The sequence below is a fragment of the Phaenicophaeus curvirostris genome, chromosome 20 (genome assembly GCF_032191515.1).
Source record: "Phaenicophaeus curvirostris isolate KB17595 chromosome 20, BPBGC_Pcur_1.0, whole genome shotgun sequence".
In the NCBI taxonomy this organism is placed as follows: Eukaryota; Metazoa; Chordata; class Aves; order Cuculiformes; family Cuculidae; genus Phaenicophaeus; species Phaenicophaeus curvirostris.
The window spans coordinates 2,152,783-2,179,749 of NC_091411.1; the positions used below are offsets into that span (position 1 = coordinate 2,152,783).

General features: G+C 47.4%; 1 protein-coding gene across 4 annotated transcripts in view; it reads left to right on the forward strand.

Moving 5' to 3' along the window:
- The first annotated feature begins 10,607 nt into the window (after positions 1 to 10,607).
- The window catches only part of FKBP15 (FKBP prolyl isomerase family member 15), a 28,034-nt gene continuing 11,674 nt past the window's right edge, over positions 10,608 to 26,967 (forward strand). For 2 of the 4 annotated variants that reach the window (XM_069873012.1, XM_069873014.1), the window contains exons 1-18: positions 10,608 to 10,754; positions 12,871 to 12,980; positions 13,285 to 13,375; positions 14,362 to 14,431; positions 15,788 to 15,862; positions 16,967 to 17,065; positions 17,520 to 17,669; positions 18,594 to 18,662; positions 19,067 to 19,210; positions 19,666 to 19,811; positions 20,279 to 20,327; positions 20,965 to 21,084; positions 21,340 to 21,439; positions 22,530 to 22,633; positions 24,381 to 24,474; positions 25,288 to 25,397; positions 25,784 to 25,894; positions 26,558 to 26,652. In XM_069873012.1, the coding sequence (XP_069729113.1) occupies positions 10,699 to 10,754; positions 12,871 to 12,980; positions 13,285 to 13,375; positions 14,362 to 14,431; positions 15,788 to 15,862; positions 16,967 to 17,065; positions 17,520 to 17,669; positions 18,594 to 18,662; positions 19,067 to 19,210; positions 19,666 to 19,811; positions 20,279 to 20,327; positions 20,965 to 21,084; positions 21,340 to 21,439; positions 22,530 to 22,633; positions 24,381 to 24,474; positions 25,288 to 25,397; positions 25,784 to 25,894; positions 26,558 to 26,652 (1,793 nt within the window). In that variant the 5' untranslated portion in view covers positions 10,608 to 10,698. Of the gene's footprint in view, positions 10,755 to 12,870; positions 12,981 to 13,284; positions 13,376 to 14,361; positions 14,432 to 15,787; positions 15,863 to 16,966; positions 17,066 to 17,519; positions 17,670 to 18,593; positions 18,663 to 19,066; positions 19,211 to 19,665; positions 19,812 to 20,278; positions 20,328 to 20,964; positions 21,085 to 21,339; positions 21,440 to 22,529; positions 22,634 to 24,380; positions 24,475 to 25,287; positions 25,398 to 25,783; positions 25,895 to 26,557; positions 26,653 to 26,967 lie in introns of those variants that run through there. The other 2 variants (XM_069873013.1, XM_069873015.1) reach the window with 2 other exon arrangements.

Consider the following 26,967-nt stretch of genomic DNA (forward strand, 5'->3'; position numbering starts at 1 on the left):
AAAAAAGCTGAGTACTTACTATTCCAGAAACGGGTTTTCCATCAACTGCCTCCAGGAGAGCAGCCTTCTCCAAACAGGCAACAGGTCTGAGACGGAGCAAAGTTTCTAAACTTGCAGATAATGCTGACAAGCAGAACGCACGTCATTATCTGTATGGAAGGCTAATCATTAACTACTGTATGGATTTAGCCATGATCACTTTTACTCCGCTTTAAGCCCATTTATTGCTCGACTCGCAACCTATTTCAAACCAGACCCATTATCTACAACGTGGTCAGTAAGAAATATAAATATTCGGCCTCTCCCAGCTGTGCAAAACAGCAGCAAAGGCTGAAACGGCAGGGCTTTCTGCTACATTCTACTTGGGGTGAAACCATTCCTTCACAATATTGACAATCCCTATTGTTACAGCCAAAGATTTCATGACCCAAGATAAATATTTACTGCTCGGACTACGCAGCCTGCTGGAGGCGTCTGCCAGGACCAGACCAAGGACTGGGATGCTCACACACAGAGATCCACAGAAGAGCAAAAGGAACTCCTGAGCTTCCCTCACCAGATCTTTGCAAAAATGCAGGGAGATTTTAGAACTCCCTGACATTCTCACACACAGTAAATGTGTGGCAGGGATGACTTTCAAAGGCATGCAAAACACATTTCAAATATTAATTTCTCTGTCAGAGAAATTAGTGTTTTGCTTGCTTTGGGGTACTGTAACAAAGCCAGCTTAATTTCCTTTAGTATCTACCCCATAATGAAGAATCACGCTACTTCCAAAGCTCTAGGCTAGTTTTTAGTAGCTTGAGGGAGTGGGGAAAAACAACCTGGCAGATATATCCTAAATTCAACAGCGCGTAGAAGCCCTGGCAGGGCAGCCGGTGCTCTGAGCCCTCCAAGCAGCGAGCCAGTGTCTGCAGTTGCTGCAGAAATAAAGTGTGACAAAGGAGGAAAAGCAGAGCTGTACTGTGCTCTGCGACACAAGCGGCATCGTTGTAGAGGCAGCAGTTTCAAGCGAGATCAAAAGCAGGAGCTGCACAAAAAGGGATCAGCTGGCAAGCACTGCAAATGATCCCAATATTGAGGTACTGAACGATTTTACTTCAAGAATTCAAGAAAAAAAGGAAAGTCACACTACTGCCAAAGTTTTTTTAATCTATTTTAAACAAATGAAACAAACCAGTTAGAATAAAGGGTATGAGGCTTTACTACCCATATAGCAGGGTATCTTGTAGATGCAACTCTCTATGCCTAGGATTAAGTGAGCAGCACAAAAATGGCTTTACAAGTACAACAAACCTGTTGCAGGAACATGAGGGCTGTGGTAGAACTCCCAATTGTCTTCCACAGAATGACAGAATCACAGAACGGTTTGGGTCAGAAGAGACCTCAAAGCCCATCCAGTACAACCCTCTGCCATGGGCAGGGAAACCTCCCACTGGATCAGGGGCTCCAAGCCCCATCCAGCCTGGCCTTGAACCCCTCCAGGGATGGGGCAGCCACCCCTGCTCTGGGCAACCTGGGCCAGGGCCTCCCCACCCTCACAGCAAAACTTTTCTTCCCAACGTTCAATCTAAATCTCCCCTCTCTCAGCTTAAAACTATTCCTCTTCACACTCTCCCTGCACTCCCTGATCAAAATCCACTCCCCAGGTTTCCTGGAGCCCCTTTCAGTATTGGAAGCTGATCTAAGGTCTCCCCAGAGCCTTCTCTTCTCCAGGCTGAACAACCCCAAGTCTCTCAGTGTTTTTTTTAAACTGTTTAGGCTTCAGTTTGACAGGACTAGTAACATATTCCTCCAGCACACTGCAGTCACACCTGACACCACCTTAAATATGAAGGTTCAGTACATCCTTGTGAGATCCTGTCTCATTCCAAGTTAATGAAGGGCACCAAAGCCAATGGTAACTGAAAAAAACCTCTCCTGGCAGAGAACCCAGAAATCATGACTCAGTCTCCTGTCAAATCTATTAGACTAGGAGCTCAGACAAACAAGGGAACCATAAAAGAGGCAAATGAGAAAACCAAACCAACACCGTGGGTTGCATTTCACTTCCACAGTATTCCAAGGCTTGGTGTGTTCCTCGGGAGCTTACGTTTCTACTTCCCTTATCACTTTGATGTGCAAGAGTTGACTCACCATCTCGGAAATGCTCATGGTACCTCAGTGCCCTCCCACAGAGCGCGACACGGACAGCAGCCACTGCAGCTGCTTCCCGAGGGCTGGAGGAGAATGAACCGGGATCGTTTACCTGCTGGGAGCGCTGGCTTTGAGTCTGCCCCACGTTTGGTAGTGTTTTTCTTTCCCAGGTAAAGGATGCAAGCTTGAAATTGCAGTCAAGCTGTGACAAGACGTCGTCAAGTCTCTTTAGTACAACAGAATTTAACTGAGATGGGTACCTGATTAATGGGATCCCTGGCTCTTGGTGCAGCTTCCATCTGGACACGGTGCAGAGGAACCCAGCGCAGAGGCCAGGCACCACACTGGGATGGCACAGAGCTGCTCCAGTTTTCCACGCAGAGGATATTCTCTGCTTGAAAGAAATCAGACAAGGAGCAGGCTGGGTCACAGGGATGAGCATCTCCATCAGGAGGCTGAAGCCGTATCGCACAGCTGCTTCCCTCAAGCTCACAGAGGAGCTGCCTAGCCGGCTGGCTAACAAGCATTAGCTTGTGAGCTCAGTAAGCACACGGTATCTTGGAGCCAGTCCAAAAGTACTTTTTAATCTTTCAAATCCAAGTCCAATTAAATTATGTCTAATGTGGAAAAAAGCCTGGAAGTGTATTTACCACACACACTCCTTCCCCCAAGAAAAGACTCATTAAGTGTTTAAAAAAGAGCCAAGACTCAGGATTTCTCTTATCCAGGTTAGCTGAAAGACCAGCTAAATATATCACAAAGCTCATATTCCAAGTTCATCAGCGAAGTGAGATTTGAATCCTTGATAACTAATGGGCGTCTGTGGGAACAGAAGCCACTCTCAAGGAGTTCAGGAGAGAACGTGGTGCACTGGCTGCTAGTTCCATGGCAGAACAGCTGTATTCTTTCCTTAGTTTTCTTCCTGCTTCTCAGCTTGATACCAGGCTATGCAAAGCACCCAGCAAGAACAGAAGATGCACAATCACTTGCATGTTGGCCCACATGATCCAGAGCTACAATGCTCTGATATATTAATTTAAACAGTGAGATGAACAGATTGTCAGCCTGAGAGAGTTTGGGTTGTTCACCCTGGAGAAGACAAGGGTCGAGGAGACCTTACAGCAACCTTCCAGTACCTGAAGGGGCTACAAGAAAGCTGGGGAGGGGCTGTTTACAAAGGCACAGAGTGATATGATATGGTATAATGACTATAAACTGGAGAGGGGCAGATTTAGACTAGACATAAGGAGGAATTTCTTCACAATGAGAGTGGTGAGGCAGTGGAACAGGTTTCCCAGGGAAGCTGTGGCTGCCCCATCCCTGGAGGGGTTCAAGGCCAGGTTGGATGGGGCTTGGAGCAACCTGATCCAGTGGGAGGTGTCCCTGCCCATGGCAGGAGGTGGAACTGGATGATCTTTAACATCCCTTCCAAACCAAACGATTCTATGATTCTAAACACGTGCAACTTTTTACACAGATTATAAATTCCATCCGCATCTGTGTTACAACAATGCCTGTGGGATCTTTCTAGTATTACATCTGTGTACAGAGAAAGGGCAAAAAGACAATTGTTAAAACATCTGCTCAAGCCGTTGCTCTAGGTAGCAACCACAGAGGCTTCAGTGCACTGGAAATCAACAGCAGCCTTGCAGACAGAGAGAAAAATGACCTGTTGTGAAAACTGCCTTGGGAAGATGACATCAAAGATTGTGGAAATGGAGAAGGAGGACAAAAAGGAGGTATCTCATCACAGCCTCCCACTTTTAGGTTGGCTTCTAAAACAAAAGTTTATTTCCAGGTTTTAGGAAGTTAATTTGTAGTGCAGCAAAACAGGAGCATAGTTTGTTTATAATAACCAGTCCCATTATTCTCTGCATTAGCATATTCCAGCTTTCAGCTAGAAAAAAAGAAGGTTAATAAAAAAATCGAGTTTTGAGTCCCCTGGGACGGGACTGGGGACATTTTCAGAAAAACAGATTGAAACAAAAGTCAATGGAGTAGATTAATTAAGATTGGCTTTTCCAGAGAAAAGCAACGTGAACTAGATTGAGTGATTTTCATCCTTCCCTAAGGAAAAATTGCCAAGACTCACAGTATTTTCCTGGCAGACTCCTGGAGAAGTTCACGCTGGCATTCTGCTTCAGCTCAACTCCACAAAATCCTGCTGCAGATTCCTGCTAACGTCCAGGGTGACCTTCAGCCACGTGTGGAGAGGGCAGGTCTGCAGAGGCATGAAACGATCCTCTCGAACAGAGGGGTCTCAACAGCAAATCCAGAGACCAAAGAAGAAAGGAGAAAAGATTGCATTTTAGTTCACAGGACAGAAAGTTCCATCTTCTTCCTGACCTAATGTCTGACTGGAAAAGAGGAGAGCTGAAAGCAAACTCCTTCAGACCACGGCTCAAGATGCTCCGTGCAAGTCCAGAGAAGAGCAACAGAGCTGGTGAGGGGGCTGGAGAACAGGCCTTATGAGAAACGGCTGAGAGAGCTGGGGGTGTTTAGCCTGGAGAAGAGGAGGCTGAGGGGAGACCTCATTGCTCTCTACAACTACCTGAAAGGAGGTTGTGGAGAAGAGGGAGCTGGGCTCTTCTCCCAAGTGACAGGGGACAGGATGAGAGGGAATGGCCTCAAGCTCTGCCAGGGAAGGTTTAGACTGGACATTAGGAAATTTTTTTCACAGAAAGGGTCTTTGGGCACTGGCAGAGACTGCCCAGGGAGGGGGTTGAGTCACCTTCCCTGAAGGGGTTTAAGGGATGGGTGGACGAGGTGCTGAGGGACATGGTTTAGTGATTGATAGGAATGGTTGGACTCGATGATCCTGTGTGTCTCTTCCAACCTGGTGATTCTATGATTCTATGAATATGGCAGATCTCATCCACGTGTACTAGAAGGCTGTTCAAGATAAGCATTCTCAACACCTTTCCTTCCCAAGCGTTAAGCTTTTCTTTGGGGACAGAGCGTCTCACTAATCCAACACTTGAAGTTACACTGTAAGGGGGTGTGTGAGACAAGGATCCTCCCCAATCTCTTTTCTAAAGAGGAAAAAAAGAAAACACAAACCACCTTGTCCTTGCACCAAGTCCAAGGCAGGGACCATGCCTTCAAAACAAAAAGCAAACCTGCAAAACCGATGTGGAAAGCTTATTTAATTCCTTCTCTCCACTGGCTGAAATTATTCTAATTCTCAGCCTCATTAGAAGCTGCTCTAGATTAGAAATTTGATATGAAGTTAAAATAATTCTTTCTAGCTTCCAATAAGCAGCAAAATCCCAGCAGACAGCAGCCATTTAAACTTTCTCAGTTTTCAATATGAAGTTGTATGGGAGCTGAAACTCCTCTACTTTTATTCTTCCAGGCAGTGGAAGAAGAAAAATCCTGCTAACTGCAGAAATGTTTGTGTTCACAGCAAACAGCACAGTACAATTCAGTATCGTGGAGCAGGGCAGGCACAGTCAGCTTCACCAAAATCTGCACCCTGTTTTAAACAGCAATATTTACACAACATTTCCAATTCCCCCCTTTTTCATGAAGGATGGGAAAAAAAGTAATGTATTACCCAAAGCTTGAGCAAAGCCTCAGGGAATATTGCATCATAAATTGTATGAATCGGGCCCAGCCAGCTTGAAGCCGGCTTCCCCTGAGATCACACTTTGTTACTAGCAAAAAAATACTGCAAAAGCTGTGTTTACCTCAGGCTCAAGCAGGGGCAAGTTCAGATCAAATGGATTAAAGGCAAATTTAATAAATACTTGTGATGAGAGTTTAATCCACCTTTGCACAGAACGCCATAAGCGTTCTGAAGGCTGGAATTTGAGCATTTGAGGGAAAAGTGGCTGGGAACTCACGTGGAACCACAAGCCCACTGCAAACTCAAATGCAGAAGAGGGCTATGGACAAAGCTTAAATAAAACACAGAGGTGGCTAAGACTGGGTTGAGCTGTGCCGCTTGGCCCCAGCGCCACAGGACAGACTCCCACCAGCTCCCTTCCCACTTCATCGACATCAAGACTGAATCCATGTGGAAAAGCATACGGGGTTCTCAGCTAAGAAGTCATTCACGGGTCAGGAAAACTTGATTGCACCAGAACTGTTGAGGTTTTGCTTCCAACAGTCCAAGTCCAACTTTGTGCTAAGAAGAATAGTTGGGTGCTGAGATAATATTACCTGTACCTAAAAAATCCTAAATTCAAGTGCAGCACGAGGATGTAGACAAACAGGTCCTCACCATTTAAAACATATATCATGATAGACATATTTCTTGATAGAAATAGGAAAGGAAGCAAAGCAACAAGCTATGTCTTCATCTAAGAACACAGGAGCCACACCTCCTATGTAAAGTTCATGTCCACCAGCCGTATCAAGACAGGGACAATCCGCTCCATTAAGGAATTCACACCAAATTACTGTGTAACTATCCTCTGTGTGCATTGCGTTGTGGTTTATTTCCACCCTTTACATGTTTCATTCTAAAATAATCACACACTCCACAATGAAAAAGGCACTTGATACTCCCTTCTAGCCTTGTCCTTCAGGAGTCAAACCCTCATTGTGATCACAGGCCAAATTACTGCAGACACTGCGCTACAACAAAGCTGGCATCTTTGTGCTCAGGTTCAAATGTCCTAAAAGTAACTATTACTGCAGACAGGAGACTGAGATGAGATCTTAGGCAGAAATGTTTTCCTGTGAGGGTGGGGAGGCCCTGGCCCAGGTTGTCCAGAGCAGGGGTGGCTGCCCCATCCCTGGAGGGGTTCCAGGCCAGGCTGGATGGGGCTTGGAGCCCCTGATCCAGTGGGAGGTGTCCCTGCCCATGGCAGGGGTGGAACTGGATGGGCTTGGAGGTCCCTTCCAACCCTAATCATTCCATGATCCTACAATTCTGTGTTTACTGGTGTCAGATGTGAAGGCACAGAAGTGGCAGTGGCAGCTCCTAGTGTATTAACTGACGTGATGTGAAGTCAGCAGTAACAACTCTTCCTCAGGACAGCTCTCACCGTTGTCAGAATCTGCCATTGAGGTGAAAATGGGTCCCTTCCAACCCAAACCATTCCGTGATTCTATGACTACCCATCAGTGCCGGAAAGTATCCAAAGCCAGGAAATTTTTCAACCTTTATTGCCATTCTGCTCTCTCTTGCACTCTGTTTTGCTGCATTTCAACATCATCTGGCTCTGAAGCACTGAATTTAATGACAAGACACTTGGTCTCACAAAGCACCCAGGGATATTGGCTCTACAATAGGGAAAACCCCAAGATAAGTGGGATGTTTCTCAAGCTCGAAGGCAAAGGTGGAGAATCACTTAATGATGGACAGCACAGGTGTTTTTAAAAGCAATAAACTACGCCAAACCTCAGAAGAATTACAGAATCACTGAGGTTGGAAAAGACTTCTAAGCTCATCCAGTCCAACCATCAGCACAGACAAACCCTGCCCGCTAAACCCTGGCCTCAAGTGCCACATCTGAACATAATGAACATGCCAACTGAACATGAGCCAGCAGGGGCCCAGGTGGCCAAGAAGGCCAATGGCATCTTGGCTTGGATCAGAAACAGCGTGACCAGCAGGTCCAGGGAGGTTCTTCTCCCTCTGGTCTCGACACTGGTGAGAGCCCTCCTCGAATCCTGTGTTCAGTTCTGGGCCCCTCACCACAAGAAGGATGTTGAGGCTCTGGAGCGAGTCCAGAGAAGAGCAACAAAGCTGGTGAGGGGGCTGGAGAACAGGCCTTGTGAGGAGCGGCTGAGAGAGCTGGGGGTGTTTAGCCTGGAGAAGAGGAGGCTGAGGGGAGACCTCATTGCTCTCTACAACTACCTGAAAGGAGGTTGTGGAGAGGAGGGAGCTGGGCTCTTCTCCCAAGTGACAGGGTAGAGGACAAGAGGGAATGGCCTCAAGCTCCACCAGGGGAGGTTTAGGCTGAACATTAGGAAAAAATTTTTCACAGAAAGGGTCACTGGGCACTGGCAGAGGCTGCCCAGGGAGGGGGTTGAATCACCTTCCCTGGAGGTGTCTAAGGGATGGGTGGACGAGGTGCTGAGGGACATGGTTTAGTGACTGATGGGAATGGTTGGACTCGATGATCCTGTGGGTCCTTTCCAACCTAGTGATTTTGTGATTCTATGATTCTATCTCCACGGTTTTTGAACCCCTCCAGGGATGGAGACTCCCCCACTGCCCTGGGCAGCCTCTGCCAGGGCTTCATCACGCTTTTCATTATGAATTTTTTCCTAATATCCAATATAAACCTCCCCTAGAACACCTCAAGGCAGCTTTTTCTTATCCTACCATTTGTTTCTTGGGAGCAGAGCCCAGCACCCACATCCCCACAACCTCCTTCCAGGAGCTGCAGAGAGCAATGAGGTCTCCCCTCAGCCTCCTCCTCTCCAGGCTAAGCAGCCCCAGGGCCCTCAGCCTTTCCCAGATCCCTGTTCTCCAGCCCCTCAATGTCCTTCCTGGAGCGAGAGGCCCCGAACTGAACCCGGGATCCGAGGTGCGGCCTCCCCAGGCGGGGCCAGGCCGGGCTGCCGGTGCCCTCTCGCCCCGGGGACACCCCGCTGGCTCCCGTTCAACTGCTCTCGCCCCGCACACCGGGATCCTTTTCCCCCGGGACAGTTTTCCCCCCGCTCTTCCCAAGCTTGGAGCCCGGAAACACCGGCCACGGGCGCTCTGGGACCCGATAGGGAGCGGGGACAGACACACGGATGGAGAGATGGACACAGGCCGCCCCCCAACCCCAGGCGCCGGCCCCGCTCGTCACTCACCGCCACGAGGCCGCTCCCGCGCCGGACACGCCCCCCGACGCAGACCACGCCCCCTCGACAAGCCACGCCCCCCACCGTGTCCTCTTGGTTCCGTCCGTTAAGCCACGCCCACTCGTTAAGCCACGCCCACTCGTTAAGCCACGCCCACTCGTTAAGCCACGCCCACTCGTTAAGCCACGCCCACTCGTTAAGCCACGCCCCTTCACGCGGTAAGCCACGCCCCAACCCGTACCGCCTTGTGTCCCGCCCATAGAATCATAGAATTGATTGCTTGGAAACGACCTTTGAGATCACCAAGCCCAACCACACCTGTACACCACTAAACTATATCCCTGAGCACCTTGTCCACCTGCCTTTTAAACACCTCCAGGGATGGTGACTCAACCACCTCCCTGGGCAGCCTCTGCCAGCGCCCAATAACCCTCTCAGTGAAGAATTTTTTCCTTATGTCCAATGTCAACCTCTTCTGGCACAGCTTGAGGCCATTTCCTCTTGTCCTATCACCTGTCATTTGGGAGAAGAGACCAACTCCCACTTCTCTACAACCTCCTTTCAGGCAGTTGTACACAGGTCACCCTCAGCCTCCTCTTCACCAGGCTGAACAACCCCAGTTCCCTCAGCCACTCCTCTTAACGCTTGTTCTCCAGCTCCCCCACCAATCCTATTGCCCTCCTCTGGACATGCTCCAGGATCTCAATGTCTTTCTTGTAGTGAGGGGCCCAAAAATGAACACAGTCTTTGAGGTGCAGCCTCACCAGCACCAACGACAAGGAGATGATCACTTCCCTGGTCCTACCAGCCACGCTGTTTCTGATACAAGCCAGGATGGCGTTGGCCCTCTCGGCCACCTGGGCACTCTGCTGTCTCATGTTCAGTCAGCTGTCAGACAACACCCTCAGGTCTTTCTTGTGTCCCAGATGCAGGACCTGACACCTGGCCTTGTTGAACCCCATTCAGCTGGTTGCAGCCCATCAATCCAGCCTGTCCAGATCACAGAATCATAGAATGGTTTGAGGTGGAAGGGACCTTAAATATCATCCAGTTCCAACCCCCTGCCACGGGCAGGAACACCTTCCGCTAGACCAGGCTGCCCAAGGCCCATCCAACCCGGCCATGAACACCTCCAGGGCTGGGGCAGCCACAGCTGCCAAGCCACGCCCCTTCGTCGAGCCACGCCCCCTTGTCCTCTAAGCCACGCCCCCTTCCCCTCCACCCACTACCTCCCAATTCAACAAGCCACGCCAATCCGTCTGGCCACGCCCCCTCGTCTGCTAAGCCACGCCCCCCTTCACGTACTTTGTTGGTTCCCGCCCATTCACCAAGCCGTTTCCGCCGCGGTGCCCGCTACGCCACGCCCACTCGCCAAGCCACGCCCACACACCAATACATATTTCTCGCTAAGCCCCGCCCCTACTCCATAAGCCCCGCCCACTCAACAACCACGCTTCCGCTCTCTAAGCCCCGCCCCTCCGCTATGTGGAGGAGTATGCACTAAGCCCCGCCTCTGTACTATAGCCCCGCCCTCTCTCTAGGCCTCTCCCGGAAACCCCGCCCAATCACCGGTCTCTAAGCCCCGCCCCCCCGCCCCACCCAATAAGGAATCACCATCTCCTCTCTAAGCCCCGCCCCCAGTCCACTCACCAATCACATTCCGCTCTCTAAGCTCCGCCCCCCCCGGGCCCGGCCCCCCGGCCGCCCTTCCGCTTTCCCGCGCCCGTCCCGCCGCGGCCGCAAAGCGCTCAGGCGCCGCGCAGCGATTTTACGACACGGCGGGAGGGCGGCGGTGCCGGTGCCGGGGCGGTGACCATGTTCGGGGCGGCGGCGGAGGAGGACGACGCGGATTTCCTGTCCCCCGGCGGCGGGTGAGCGGCCGGCGGGGCCCTGGGAAGGCCCGGGGCGGGGCGGGGGCCGCCGCCTCCCGCGCCTGGGCCGGGTACCGGGCCTGTCCCGGCCCGGGGGGCCGTGGTTCGGATCGGCCCCTCACCTACCGGAGCCGGGAGTGGGGATAAAGCAGGGGAACGGCAAACAGGGAACCGGTAGGGATAACCTGTGGCGTTAGAGCGTCAGCCGGGCACCCGGGGGCTGTCCTTGTGCAGGGATCGTAGAACCGTAGGATCCCTGGGCTGGAAAAGACCTCAGAGATCATCGGCTCCGACCATACCTGCCCACCACTGAATCATGTCCCCAAGCACCTCATCTACCCGCCTTTTAAACCCCTCTAGGGATGAGGACTCCCCCTCCTCTCTGGGCAGCCTCTGCCAGTGCTGAGAACCCTTTCTATGAAGAAGTTTTTCCTAATGCCCAGTCTGAACTTCCTCTGGCGCAGCTTGAGGCCGTTCCCTCTTGTCTTGTTACTTGGGAGAAGAGACTAAGACCCACCTCTCCACAACCTCCTTTCAGGTAGTTGTAGAGAGCAATGAGGTCTCCCCTCAGCCTCCTCTTCTCCAGGCTAAACAACCCCAGGTCCCTCAGCCACTCCTTGTAAGACTTTTTCTCCAGTCCCTTCACTAGTTTTGTTGCTCTTCTCTGGATGCCCTCCAGAACCTCAGTGGCTTTCCTATAGCGAGGGGCCCAAAACTGAACCCAGGATTCGAGGCGTGGCTTCACCACTGCAGAGCACAGGGGGAGAATGACTTCCCTGGTCTTGCTTGCCACGCTGTTTTTGACACAGGATAGAGAACCCGATCCTGCAGTTCCCAGAGGGAAATCTTGGGTGCTCAAGGGCCTCTTCCCTGCTGTCACCTCCCTTTCTCAGCAGGTCTTTCACGTGAGGGTGGTCCTGGTCTAAGCCACCATGCTCAAGTGGCTCCTTGTGTGCCTCCTTCATTCTTTGGGCCCGACGGTCGCTTCTGGGGAAATGAAACAGCCAGGCCACTCACCCGTCCAAAAGTTCCTCTTCTGCACAATTACACGGCTAATTAGCGCAGAGCTGCTTAACGTGCATCCCCGTGTTTGGTTCTAAAGTGGTGGTAAACACCTCGTATTTGATAGAACTCTGGGCCAAGGCTCTTTAGCATCTTCATAAATAACCCAGATGCAGAACTTGAAGGTTTAATAACTACGTTTGTGGATGACATGAAATTAAGATGAGCTACTGACACTCTTGAGGGCAGACAGGCCCTGCAGAGGGATTGGGACAAACTGGAGAGCTGGGCAATCACCAGAGACATGGAGTTTAATAAGAACAAGTGCTGGGGTTTGCACCTGGGATGGCAACGTGGGATCCACACAGCCTGGGGAGCGAGAGGCTGAAGAGCAGCCCTGCGGGAAGGGGCCTGGGGGTTTTGGCTGATGGCAAGAGGAACACGAGCCAGCAATGCCCTGGCAGCCAAGAGGGTAACCGCATCCTGGGGTGCATCCAGCACGGCATCACCAGCTGGGTGACGGAGGGGATTGTCCTGCTCTGCTCCACACTGGTGTTGCCTGACCTTAAGAACTAAGTGCAGTTCTGGGGCCACAGGATAAAGAGGATCTAAAGCTGCTGGAGAGCGTCCAGAGGAAGGCACGGAGCTGGTGAAGGGTTTAGAGGGAAAATCATAGAATCATAGAATAACCAGGTTGGAAGAGACCCACCAGATCATCGAGTCAAACCATTCCCATCAAACACTAAACCATGTCCCTCAGCACCTCGTCCACCCGTCCCTTAAACCCCTCCAGGGAAGGTGAATCAACCACTTCCCTGGGCAGCCTGTTCCAGTGACCAATGACCCTTTCTGTGAAAATTTTTTTCCTAATGTCCAGCCTAAATCTCCCCTGGCGGAGCTTGAGGCCATTTCCTCTTGTCTTGTCCCCTGTCACTTGGGAGAAGAGGCCATCGCCCTCAGACCTATGGGGTGTCCTGTGCAGGCATGGGAGTTGGGCTTGATGATCCCTGTGCGTCCCTTCCAAGGCAGGACGTTCTATGATTCTATGGTAATGGAGTTGGTTATCTGTACAGCCCGTGTTAAAGAGGATAAAGTAGTTTATTTCTCTTCCCAGTGCCAGACTGGCCTCTCTCTTTGGTCTGGATCAAACAGTCTCGAGCCATGGGAATGAATTCTTCCAGTACACGGCACCAAAGCAGCCGAAGAAGGGTCAGGCGGCATCAGGTAAGGAACTGGGCTCGAGCGCGGCGGGAAAAACGAGCAGCATGTGTCCTGCTGGGGAATGCTGGCCTCTGGGAAGAGCAGGGCTGCAAATTATTCACTTAGCTGTCTGGAATGGCATTACACTCTGAGCCCTTCCCTGCTCCAGTGGCCTTGGGGAACTTTCGAAGGTCACACTCTGTTTTTTTTTCTTCTTCTTCTGGAGTTGTTTTTCCTTGAGGGAAGGGATGTGTTTGGTGGTTGTCGCTGGCCAGTGGGTGTGGTGGTTCCCTGTCACTGACAGGTATTCCTGCTTTTTATTCCTCAGCAGGACAGGCAGCCCCGAAGGCTCCAGTGGCACCAGCAGCTCCATCCGCTCCATCAGTGTTTGTGGCCACTGCGGTTCATGCTTATCGATAGTAAGTGCAGTAAAGATTCTCCACATTCTCTGGAGTCCATGTCTCCAGGAGCTTAAAACCTAATCCTAGGGGGAAGATATTTCTGGATGAGTGGGAAGAGACTGTTGGTTATCGATATTGCTCTTCATGGTGCAAATGCTGCAAGTTGATACAAGTTTCTGCTCAAAGAAAGATTTGGTTATTGTGCTGCAGCTTAGAGAGCAGGTTCTGCTTTTGCTGTTCCAGGGGCTGCAGGCCTGGAAGTTACGCTTTTTCCAGGCAGCACCATCAGGTGCTTATGGCTCATCTTTTCCCTCATGGAGAACAGGCGTGAGCATAGCGTGATGGCAGTAGAAAGTCCGTCCACTTGAGTATAGAATCTCTGTCCATTTGGCATCGTGTAAAAACTTATTTGCCCTGGATATTTTAAAAAAGGGGGTTTCCACTCAAAATCCCTAATGTATGCATCTGTAGTATGTGGGCAGGCAAGGAGGTTGTTTATTTAAACTAAGAAAGGCTGCCTAACGTTTTAGGCATGAGGAAAGGGACCTGAACTCTAAAGAAAAGTTGTTCAACCTGGAGAAGAGAAGGCTCTGAGGAGACCTTAAAGCAGCCTCCCAGTACTGAAAGGGGCTCCAGGAAAGCTGAGGAGGAGCTCATGATCAGAGAGTGGAGGGAGAGGATGAGGGGGAATGATTTGAAGCTGAAAGAGGGGGGATTGAGATGAGATCTTAGGAAGAAATGTTTTGCTGTGAGGGTGGGGAGGCCCTGGCCCAGGTTGCCCAGAGCAGTGGTGGCTGCTCCATCCCTGGAGGGGTTCAAGGCCAGGTTGGATGAGGCTTTGTCCACCCTAATCCAGTGGGAGGTGTCCGTGTCCATGGCAGGGGGTGGGACTGGATGGGCTTTGAGGTCTCTTCCAACCCAAACCATTCAATGATTCTATGAACAGCAGAGAGGGATCTAAGGCAGGGAGAGTTCTGCAGCTGAACATCTCGCTTGTCTTCCAGTACAAACGGGCAGTACGTGAAGCAAGGCAAGTACGGAGCCGCCGTAGTGGGGAATCATGCAACTAAAGAGGTGAGAAACACTTCACATCTTTAACATTTTCATGACGAGAGCACACTGGTATGAAACAGTGTTTCCATGAGCTCACCAGAATGTCTTTGCTTTTGATGCTGGAGGTCTTGCTTTCAATGCTGCTTATGCCTTCTTTCCCTTCTGGGTTTCCTTGTGGTGTAGCCGTTTGCCTTGGTGCCATTTTTCTTTCCTGCAGTCCACAAGTTTGTAAGATCACTTACAACTTGTGCCTCTAATGTTTTGCAGTGTTTCAGGCACTGCAGCTTTCCTGATGTTTCTGTAAGTGAGTTTGGTATTTATTCAGGATGTGTTTGGCATCTGGATCATGTGGTTGTGGAAATAGACATAAAGCAAAATTTTGTCCAGTAGTACAGAGAAGTTTTGCTCGAGTTTTGTTATTTTAGTATCAAAAATATCTCTTCTTCCCAAGAGCTCGTCTACGAGTACAGCACCAGGGTGCCTGGTAAATTGGTGTGTTTAAAAGATAATTTGAATACTCAGATCTGTCCTTGATCTTGCGACTTCTGGTGCTTTGTATCCCCCAGTTCTGAATTAGTTTCCTCTCACTTCTGCTTTAGCAAGAACAAAAAAAAATTAGTAGTTTCATAAACGAATTTCTGAGTAGCTGGTGTGAGAAATGTTCGGGTTTGGTGTTTTTGGGAAGGATGGGGCTGGCAAAAAAAGACTAATGCAGCCTTTCTCAGGCTGCCTTTGTGGTAGCGCCGCCTGCATGGCTGGGAACGGCAGATAAATCCCAGTTCCCCACCAAGCTGCGTTGAGTGAAAGAGCTGTTGCTATAGATGCACAGAGGAAAGCTCTTTTCCTTCCTAGGTCATGTCTACTAGAACCAAATATGCCAATATAATATTATATCAGTGTGGTTTAGTACTTGAAAAGCTCCCTTCAAGTTATTGTTACTCAGTCATTTACATTGTTTTATGCCTGTTTACCACATGTTATAAGGTTTATGTGTTGAAGGGTTAATGGACCATCATTTTACACAGTAACTGTGAAAAATGTGTTATTAGTTAATGTGTCTTGCTTATTGCAAAATAATTAGCTTAAATGGCTCGATTCTTGTCTTAAATAAAGCTTGCGTATTGTCAAGGGGTTTTAATAGGTTACAAAATTGCATTAGCTATTTTTACTGTGAAAAGCATAGAATCGTAGAATCACCAGGTTGGAAAAGACCTCTTGGATCATCAAGTTCAACCATTAAAGTGCTGCTGTGAGGTCTTTAGGCAAATAAATACTGTAGCCTTGGGCTCATAATTTGACAGATTGCATTAGAATTGAACGTGTTTTGAGTTTCTGCTGTTTGTTCTTCTTCCCTGCCCAATTCCTTGTGGAATCCAGTACAGGATCCTCCTTTATATCAGTCAGCAGCAACAGATTGCAGCCGCAAGGATCCATCCAGGCTTCGTACTCACGGTAAGACTCTGGATGGGAAAGCTTCCAGTGGGTCTGTGTTGTTTCCAGCAAACAGGAGTTGCCTCTGAAATGCTTTCTTCAGCCTTAGAGGACAGCCTTTGACATCAGGGATCCAGCTGATGCAGCACGAGGTGTCACAGGGATGGGAGCGCTGCTCTGCTCCTCCTCCTGACCTGCCTTGCACAAGGGGCTGTTGTGTCTGGCTTCCGCAGGGCGCTCCAGCGGGAGGTTTCATAATGTGAAACTACAGGAGGTGTATTATTACCTCTGCATCACAGAGGAGATGTTTTGAGTTTTGCAGTCCTGCAATGGATAGAAACAACAAAATTCCTCTTGCTAATGTTATGTAGCTCAGTGGCTGAGAGCACGCAGCTGAGCCAGCAGAAGGAAATGGTAGTAGGGAAGTGTTTTCTCTCAGCAATCTCCCGCTCAGCATTTTCCTGCTGATAAGAACAATTTGGAGCATTGTAAGCCCTAAAATGGGATCTCAGGAAGTTCTGTTCACTGCTAGCTTTGCAGAAAATTGGTGTTGATTTGCTGCTCTTAGTTTGTCATCAGATGACATAAAATATCTTTATTTGATAGGTAGAAATTGTACTCTGAAATGTAATTCCAGTTCTGATTTCTAACGAGGATGCTAGTTCACTCTAGTGTTAAAAACACATTTTGAAGATTAATGGGTTACGTACATGGCTAGTGCATGGATTTTTAGAAGTGAGGAAGAAGTGACTCGTCCAATCAATGCTGGAAGTCCAAATATTCAATTCTTATGAAAAGAAGATTACTTACACTTAACTGTCTTGGTATACATCATAGAACTCAGCTTCAAAGAAGTCTGTGAAAGCTTTCACCATCTTGTGAAAGCTGCAGCATCTATGAAGAACTTAATATTTGCTCAAATATTTCTTGCAGTAGTTCTTCCACAGTAATGAGCTCGTAAATAAATGCTAACTTGTGTGTTCTGAGCTTGGGCAGTGATACAGCAGGGCTCCTCCTGCTTAGTTTCAGTAGCTCTTGTTTAAGATTCATTTGGATGTGGATTTTTTAATTGGAGTTGGCTGTGTTGTTTCCTGTCTAACACAGGCCTGATTTCCTTTCCCGCAGGTTCAACCCAACAATTATAGCACGTTCTATGATGATCAGAGACAAAACTGGTCCATCATGTTTGAGTCAGAAAAGGCAGCCATGGATTTCAGTAAACAGGTAACTGCGTACTCTGTGCGAGGGATGAGTTGCTGGCCTTTTAGAACAACAGGGAAATTGAGATGTATCTCAGAGCTCCGTTTTGCTGAAAGGTTGTACTTTTCATTGAAGTTTAGCACTGGGTAACTATGTGACTGTGATTGAGGCAGACCTGCAATGAGCCTGGCTGAGTTGTGTTTGTTAGATCCAGGCCTACTGAAGCAGGGAGCCTGTTCTTTCCAATGAGATTTCTAATCAGGATTCTCAAGCACTGTAAGAGCCATGGTTCTGTAGAGCGGAGGATATTTACCTCGATAGCTCAACAAGATTCAGCCCAGGCAAGCTTGGAATGCCTCTTAAACCTGTCTGGCACCTGGGCTCTGTCAGAGCAGTAAGAAATGGATCAGATCTGTAAGGAGTCACAGCAGAACTCTCCACTCTGTAAAACGGAGACACTGACAGGCTTTCCCTCTAGGTGTGCATTGCCAAATGCAACAGCTCCCCAGGACTCGATTCCGTCCTCTGCCAGGATCTCCTCCTGGGAGAAGGGCAGGGAGTCGAAGGAGGAGACTCCCTGGAGGTTGCCTATACGGGTTGGCTGTTCCAGAACAACGGACTTGGACAGGTAAAGACATTTTTGCTGCCTTCTAATACGAAATGAGTGTGATAGTCCCCGGAAGGAGACATTTAAAAGACATTTTTCCGTTGCTTTCAGCACCATAAATGTTGTCGTATCTGTTATCTATAGAATAGTAAGGGACTCAATTACTGTTCAGGAGAAGGTGGTTAAGATGCTTTTAACTTTCATAGGCGTTCTCAAACGTTAGTATTAGCAAAAATGTAGAGAAGGGACAGTGAAGCTGCTGTGTTCCTTTGGAAACAGCTTGAGGAAGTGAGAAGAAGAGCCTTGTCTGATGCAAAGCACATCTCCACTTGTCAACAGAATGAGATTGCTTTTACATCCTCTACAGCTGTGTCCAATCCAGCTTGCTAACAAGCAAAACAAATGCTTTGATGTTGACCTTTAAAACACTTCTGGGTTTACTATTAGTGGTGTTCATGGGAAAGGGTTTTGCATTTGCATCCATCTGAAGCTGAATCTTTTTACTGTAGAGAAGGGCTTTCTGTTTGTCATTTTAGGGGACTCTTTGTTTTTCTTCATCTGCCTGGCATTCTTCTCTGAGTACCAGTGGTACGTAGCAGAGCTTATCTCTAGTCCCCTGAAAGAATTGTCCAGCTGCATGTGTCTTAGCTTAACATGCAAAACTTCTAGACACCTGTTTGCTGCTTGATATAAGCCTGTTGTGTAGTGTTTTACTGGGCACAATCCTGTCCTGGCCATCAAGCTCAAAGCATTTTTAAAGTCTGAGTCTCTGGCTATTATTCATTCTAAGAATAATCATACTGTGCACTGGACTGGGAGCTCTGGCCGTGCCATCTTACGTCTGAGAATGAATTTTGGAAGTAGCAGAATGGGGAATAGCACGTAAGAATCTTGAAATGGATGGGAAACCCATGCATTTTGTGGTTTTGTTCATCATCTTTCTAGGTGTTTGACTCAAATGTTAACAAAGACAAGCTGTTGCGGCTAAAGCTGGGGTCTGGGAAGGTCATCAAGGTAGGACTTCTGGCAGTTTGATATATTGGTGTGATCTGTGATAGCTGCTTAGTCTATAATATTTAAAACTTGAACCAGGTCTCTGTCATCCTACTGAGAGTTGGAAGCCTTGAGCCTTCATGCGAGAAACTGCTGTATGTGTTTGATTTCATTATGAACCTGTCGGGAGCTGCATCTTTATTCTTAAGTTAGTGTTGCAATTTATAATTGCCATTATAACTTGTTGTAAGACCACAGTTTAGTGCTTTGGACTGAAAATGAACAGGATTTTACTCTTTATGGAGTCCTGGAATCTTCTATAGCTGGTGCTTGAAGCAGTCTTAAATCAGTGTAATTAAAAGACACTGTAATGTCACTTATCAAACTGTTCGCTTTCTCTTTTATTGTGTCCTTGAAAACCAAAGGGCTGGGAAGAAGGAATGATGGGGATGAAGAAAGGAGGACGAAGGTATCTCATTATCCCTCCAGCATGGGCCTACGGGGCTCAGGGAGTGGCTGGCCGTGTCCCTCCAGACTCGACTCTGGTTTTTGAGGTGGAAGTTAGGCGGGTGAGTGTCTCCTGCCAGGTGTTTATTTTATATCTGCTTTGTGGCTGTTGGGTGGCAACATCTGTCTGCAAGGTGAAAACCTGCTGTTGGCATGAGAACTACAGCTCAAAAACTGTTATAAACCAAATAGCCTCATGAAATTACATATCTTTAATTAAAAAAAAGAAAAAGCACAAAACCTTGAACCACAAAAATCCCTCTAGGCTGTTTACCAAGGCATGTCTGTTCTGACTGTCTTGAGATCTTTTCATTATCTTATTTTTGAGTCACTTGGGAAAACAAAATACTCATAGTGAGGAATGCCAGGATCTAAAGATTCGGGTCTTTCAGTTCTGAATCAGTTGTATGCTTCTACTTGAAGTGGGACAAAGGTGTAGTCATCAAAAGGAAATAAGTTGCTAAAAACTTCTTTGGGAACCCAAAACCTCATCTTTTTTTGTTGTCTGCTTTTTAAGGTGAAGTTGGTGAAGGAATGCGCTGGTTCGGATGGACTGAGCATTAGTTCAAGGGATTCTCCTGCGCCTTCTCCGGTACCCAATTCAGATGGCTTCTCTGCAGAGACTGGTTTATTGCCTCCATCGACGATACCTCCAAAACCTGGGTAAGAAGCAGCATAACTAGGACACTTTGCTGTGTTAAAGGATGGCAGCTCTTGAACAGCTGGCACAACGCTGCGTTAACACGTTGTTGTGCAAACACAGGTCCTCGTGTGCCAGCCCAGTGTCACCAGTGTGGCAGATGAATGCATGTGCACAAGGCGAGTGAAATGTTGTGCTTGAATGCTGACTTTCAGATTAAAATGGACATTGATGAAAGAAGCCGTTCCTCTAGGGTGTTAATGAGCTATAACATAATTAAACTGTTTGAGTACAACAGCAGCAGTGTTTGTGTCTCGGGTGGCACTTCAGTCATAACTTGGTCTTGGGTAATGGCTGATTTGTTTTAGTGCAAATTTTACATTGTCATTTATTGCGTAAATCAATTCAATGGATCAGTCATACTTTTTCGGGGGTTCAATTTCATCTTTGTTCATCTCCAGTATCAACATGCATCTGTTTGGCTTTTCAGGGAGCCGGCTGTCCGGGCCAAGTCAAACTCCATCAGTGAGCAGCTAGCAGTAAGTGGTGGTGTTTTCCTAACTAATTGGAAGCTTTTAGTAGGGCAGCAGGGTTGGTTTCACCTCTTCATTTGGTGTTGCTAAAGATAAAGTGAACATCATGCAAGCAAGACACTCAAATGTTCACCTCACAGCAGAGTAGGACCTTGTTTTCAGAGGGTTTAGGAGAACATGAGGAACCTCAGCCCCAGCTCCTGCACTTGAATACTGACTTGCCTTGACCTTGTGGCTACTCACATGTTGTCTTGGGTAGGTGAACAAGTTAAGAATGGATAACAAGGAGTAATTGGGAATATGTATATACAGGTACCCGAGAATACTTTGTGTGTGTGTCTCATGACAGGAAAAGCTGCTGAGCAGCTTCCTCAATTCATGTAGGGATGTGTAGGGATGGATATTCAATGTAATGACAGTGGTTTCATCCCAAAAGGAGAGTGTATAAAGCAAGCCAGATTAACAAATCTGCTGTGTTATCTTGTGTGCTTGAAAATGAGTTTTTCACACAGTCAGTGAAAAATTGGAAAACCAGCGTTATTGGCAGTGATTTAGAAGAGTCTAATCCTGATAGATGTCTGTAATGCCTGAAAAGCCTGGGCTGAGAGACAAAGAAAGAGTAACTACAAACCTTTTCTTTCAGAATCCAGATGTAGCAAAGGCAAAGCTGATCTCTCGGATGGCTAAAATGGGGCAGCCCATGCTGCCTTTCATTACTGGGACAGCAGGCAGTCAGCTTGACTCCAGTGACTCAGAAATTGAGGTATGGTGCCAATCACATAAATGCAACTTTTTTTTTTTTCATGCTTCTTCTATAATGTGAGTTCCTTAAAGTGGAGCCTGTAGCTGTAGCTCTCCCTCTGTACAGGAAAAGCATGCGCTTTCTGCAGCAAGAGGGTTTAACAGTTCTACTGTTCCCATCTATTTCTCAATTGGGTAACACCAGATCTCAAGTCATCTTAGGTTCAAACTTCATTCATTCTTTAGTGCTTGTTTTAACATGCAGAAATGTTTTTAGGATCCAAATACACTGAGAGGGACAGCGCAACCAGTGGCTGCGCCTTCGGTAAGACCGTCACAGCCGGCTCACGTGGTGCTGCCCACGGTATCGACACAAGGTAACACACTGGTGAGCCTGGGGCTGGTGTAGAGACATCTCCATTCTTGGCAGTCTTCAAGTACCAGGGCTGTGCAAATAGAGGGTTCATTTCAGGAACTGATAGATAGTTAGCTTCTAATAAGGCCTTAGCGATCCAAAGCTCTGTGGATAGGCTAGTTAATAAAGCACAAGACTGAAGTCCTTGGACCATGTCTTCATGATCCTGTGCAGACGTTACTGCTTGAGGAAGAGCAGGCACAGCACATAAGCTGCTCGGTCATTCTGTGTGCTGGGGTGCTGCTGAGATTTCTAAGATATGTGGTTTGTAAATTGAACTGGTACAAATCTTTGCCAGTGAACAGAAACTTTTTTGTTTGAGAATGACGAAAATAAGAGGGAAGGGCATCAGAGGGCGGGCAGCTCTGGAGGGGGCCTGACTTACCTTCCTGTGGTGGATTGGAACGTTGGCTGGTGATCAGTGGGGCAGTCTTCAGTGTGAATAATGTCTTAGAATCATAGAATCATGAAATGGTTTGAGTTGGAAGGGACCTCAAAGCCCATCCAGTTCCACCCCTGCCATAGGCAGGGACATCTCCCACTGGATCAGGGGCTCCCAGCCCCATCCAGCCTGGCCTTGAACCCCTCCAGGGATGGGGCAGCCACTCCTGCTCTGGGCAACCTGGGCCAGGGCCTCCCCACCCTCACAGGAAAATATTTCTTCCTGAGGCCTCTTCTCAATTTCCCCTCTTTCGGCTGAAAACCTTTCCCCCTTGTCCTATCCCTGCACTCACTGTTCAAGAGCCCCTCCCTAGCTTCCCTGTAGGCGCTGCCAAGGGAAGGTGAGGAGCAGCAGCAGCTTTCAGTGAACTTCAGAGATACCTTTGCTTGAATAAAAAGAGGTTCTCTAAATGTAGCTAGAAGTGAAATTTCTGTGAAAGATGACTTTTCTTGACCTTCTATCACTTGTTTGGCTGAATTTAATTTTCACAAGGTTGCAGCCAGTTTTGTGTTAAATTTTTGTCTATTTAGTGCCACTTCTGGCCTTTTCACTGTGGGACAGTTAGGTTATTTCTAGCTAATTTATGGTACACTGAATTTATTTCTTTCAGTACCTCAAGCATCTGGTTCTACGCCCCCGGTATCTTCTGCTGCTTTAATACCTGCAACGATGCAGCCCCATTCAGCTCTGCCTGGAGGAGCGCAGGGGTTTCAGGTACCAAAATGAAATCGAGGAGAACATTGGCACTTCTGTCCTTTCTAATGAGTCTTACTCCTTGCTGGGAGCAAGGACTCTGTAGCAGCATGTAAGGATGAGAATTCCAGGCTGCTTCCTGTGACTTTTCTTTGCCATTCTTGGGTTTCCCTCACATGCCTCCTAGAATTTAATCAAAAAGGGCTGATTTTCTGCCTGTTGTTGGCTTTTTAAAGTTGAACTAAAAATTAACCAGACTTTTAGTATCTCCTTTTAGTGGATAAAATAACAACTTCCAAGTCCTTGGAAGTGAGCAGGTGAAAACAAAAGCATTTTAGTTGAATTTCTTTCTTGGTCATGGTGTGCTCTTCTGAGAGAGCTCGTTTGCACCCTTAATATGTTTGTTGGTCATATTTTCTCATCCAGCAAGAGAATAATCCTTTCAAAAGGCTTGTGCTGCCACTGCTGTGGAGCGGTACAATCCATTTGCTGAACGCAAATTATTTGCCAGATCAGGTAGCAGAGTCTTAGCACACAGCATCGTGCAAACACTTCTGTGAAGCCAAAAGCTAAGCTTATTACCTTGTGGTTTCTGTAGTTGTTTTCATGTAACCTGTTTCCTGGAGGGTTTGGAAATCAGTGCTGCATAGAAGCACTGTTTATTTTAAAAGAGTTCAGGCAGAGGAAGAAAATATTTGATAATGAATGCAAATGCTTTATGTGAAAAAAAAAAAGCAAACCACCAAAACGCACCTAGAACCACAAACCAAACAAAACCCTGGTGCGTTGCTTTGCCTCTGCATTTTCTTTGTATGAAAATAAGGAGGTTGTGGCAAGTAACAAGATAAAAAAAAGATACTTTTTCTTTTTGATGAAATAGAAACAACTCATTAAAATGAAGCTTTAATCTGACAGTGATTTGGATATTGTTTTGAAAGTTTGACCCTGATGTCCTGAATTCCTCTAGGGACTTGGCCAGAGCTGTACTGTATTTTTTTCCTTTGCCTGTGAGAGTAAATTGTAGAGTCATAGAATAGTTTAAAGATCATCCAGTTCCACCCCTCTGCTGTGGGCAGGGACACCTCCCACTAGATCAGGCTGCCCAAGGCCCATCCAACCTGGCCTTGAACACCTCCAGGGATGGGGCAGCCACAGCTTCCCTGGGCAACCTGTTCCACTGCCTCACCACTCTCATCATGAAGAAATCCCTCCATATGTCCAGTCTAAATCTGCCCCTCTCCAGTTTGTACCCATTGCTCCTCGCTACAAGCCTTTGTAAACAGTCCCTCCCCAAATGGATATGAGCAAAGTACTCATAACACCTGACACGTTCTTCAGCCAGCGTAGCTGCTTCTGATGAGCGGTAAAGCTGCAGTCGAGTTGTGCTGCACTGTTTGAGCCTTTCCTAGGAATGGCCTTGTGTTCCAGTTAGCGTGACTTCAGATTACTGCACCTCCCATGAGCTGCAGTGAGCGCTTCATGTACTGATTTTTGCCTCTCACAAACGTAGGTAACACACTCTTGCTTAAAAATCGGTGACAAAGGTAACTCATTAAGCTGTGGTTAACCTGAACACATGTGAGCCTTGAAAGATGAGTGACTTTGTTTTCCCTTCACTCAGGCTGCTGTGCAATTTGTCCTGCTCCCTAGTTATTTTTTGCTTTCCAAGTATCGTTCTTGCTCTGGGGCTTAATTGTGAAAGCCATTGAAGTGTGAGCATGTGTGGAATATCAGAACACGTTCTGATCTATTGCATTTGTTCCGCAAGGCGTATCCAGGAATGGCATTTGCTTATCCCCAAACTGCTTCCTCGGCTTCTCAACTCCAGCCTGTAGGACAGATGTATCCTGCACATTACCAAGGTATGTTTAAAACAAGTACCTGCTTTCACCTGCAGTGAACTGTTTATAATGATTTAGAGAGCCCTGGGAGCATCCCCATACGTGTTCATCCTGTCTGTAATGCCATGCTGTTTCACAATTTTTTATTCTTTCTTTAATACCAAATGAGACAAACAGTTCCCATTAAATATCCCATCTTTTTCTTACCTTAAGAAACTTCATGCAGTGTGAAAGGGGTAGAACTTTGGGTGTATTCCCAAGGTTGTCTACTACTAAAAGTATTTTATAGCTTGTGCTTCCAGTTGTATTTGTAACTGTAATATTAAACAGCTATTGTGCCAGCCAGGGTAAGAATCTAAGCATACATGCAGGGCCTTTGTTAAGTGAAAGCGTATAGCCCAGGAAAGGCACAACTTAAGAAGGACTAAAGGCATTTCAAGAACCCTTTAGGTAATCCCTGTTGGTGGACACTTGACTATAGCCGAACCATGCTGGGAGCATGTCTCTTCAGTTCAAAGCTTCAGAAGTCATCTCTGTTCCTATTGTCTGATCACGCCTCTTCGTCTGCTCCTGTTTTGTCTGTCTGGGGGCTTCCCTCTTGTTGATCTAAGCGCAATCATGTGGCTCAATTTCCTGCACTCATAAACTTGCCTGTTCGTGTTATTTGGAAAATACCTACATTATTAGTTTTCCAGATACTGTGTCCCTTTTATTTATGAGGAGAGAGCGGCTGTCCTGTCTGTCAGGCTTCCAACTGCCAAGCGTTGCTTTTGGTGTGTCCGTACGCCAGCATTTTCCCTTGTGACTGTGGATCTCTCTCCTTTTTCACTCAAGCACCTGGGGACGTTACTTCCTTTTTGATGACAGAAGCTCGGCAGCACAACACCGAAATCCGTCTGGCCGTTAGCAAAGTTGTGGATAAAATGGATCATCTGGCTGCCCAGGTCCTGTGTGGTGTAAACTGGTTTGTTGACTGCTCTTTGCTCTCCAAGCGTAGTCTGAGGAGCTGGCTCTATTTAAACGCCTTTGTCAGGGATGTACCAACTTAGTGAAAAGTCAAATATTAGCAGACCTTGAAGTGGCAGAAGTTCAGCCACTAAGAAGAAGCTAAGATTAGGCTTGGGGGGAGGGTGTTTTCTCTTATTGTCTTAAATATCATATGAGGGGTTGTGTTTGGAGAGGTTCACTGCCCTTCGGGAGGCGTCACAGTTGATGTGGTAGTGTGTATCCTACAGCTGATCTGATGGAACAGTGAAAGGGATCTTTGCAGATGTCTGACTTACATCTGTAAATCTGTTTCAGCTGACTTAAAAATGGCTTGTTCCTGCAGGTGGAGGAGTTGAAGAAACAGAACGCTGGTAACAGCTCCCTGTTGCCTGGTATCTCCTCTGTTACAATGGAAGCTTCTATGATCATGAGCAATATACAACGCATAATTCAGGTGAGCATGGCCAGCCCTATCTGACTGCTTCTATAAGGAACTGGAGCCACTGTGTTATTCCTAGAGTAGCTGTACTGGCTTGGCCCAGATGTCTGTCCACCCATATGTTCTATTTTTGCATGTTCAAAACCAGCTGCCCGGGTAAGAGCATGAGATACACAATGATTTCCACCCTCTCCTCCTCAAAAAAGCGCTTCTTAACAGTTTGTGTGTTGGTTACTTTGCAGGTCGATATATTAGTATTTAATAGACCTTGGCAAAAGATTAGTGCAAGAGAAATTCATCTGCATCTTAAACCATTATGGACTTAGCCCATGGCATCTGCAAAATGCAGTTTCGCAGCTGAAGTCTCGTGTTGAAAGAACCACCTACTTCTGTTCTTGACTACTTAGCCTGATGCTTTGTAGTTTTTCTAGGCAGCGGCCTTACAGTCTTGAGGTTTGTGGCTGGAAGAGTCAACCAGACACAATATTCTCTAGAATGTGGTTTGGAAATCACTGTCCTGTGCCAGGATTCCTGCGAAATGCAGTGTGGTGCCTTCCTGTGTTGCCATGGAAGGGGGATGACTCTCACCACTGTACTGCATCTGTACAAAACAAAGGTTTAGGAGGTGCTGCAAGGAAATCTGAGTGAGGCGAATATTGATGCTGAGCTGTGCTTTAGGAGAATGAGAGACTGAAGCAAGAGGTATTTGAGAAGAGCAGTCGGATTGAGGAGCAAAATGAGAAGATCAGCGAGTTGATTGAACGGAATCAGAGGTAAGGAGGGGGAGTGAGCAGCCTCTGCAGCTGCAGTGAGTTTGTACTGTGCTCTTGGTTAGGCGTAACCAGGAGGGGTGCTCTTTAGGACAGAGGCATGTTCAGATGTGTTTAATTGTTTTAAGTCATTAAAAATGTGGGGTTCCCCCCCCCCGCAAAACTGTGGTTTACAGAAAATGTGAATATGGAAAAAGACAAAAAAGAACTCGTCCTAGTGTCTTATTTGGATAAGTTTGCTCAGCTTCTGAGAGTTATTTTACTTTAGCTTTTTACAGTTCCGCTTTTGGGGTGTGTTCCATTCAATTTAAGAAGGGG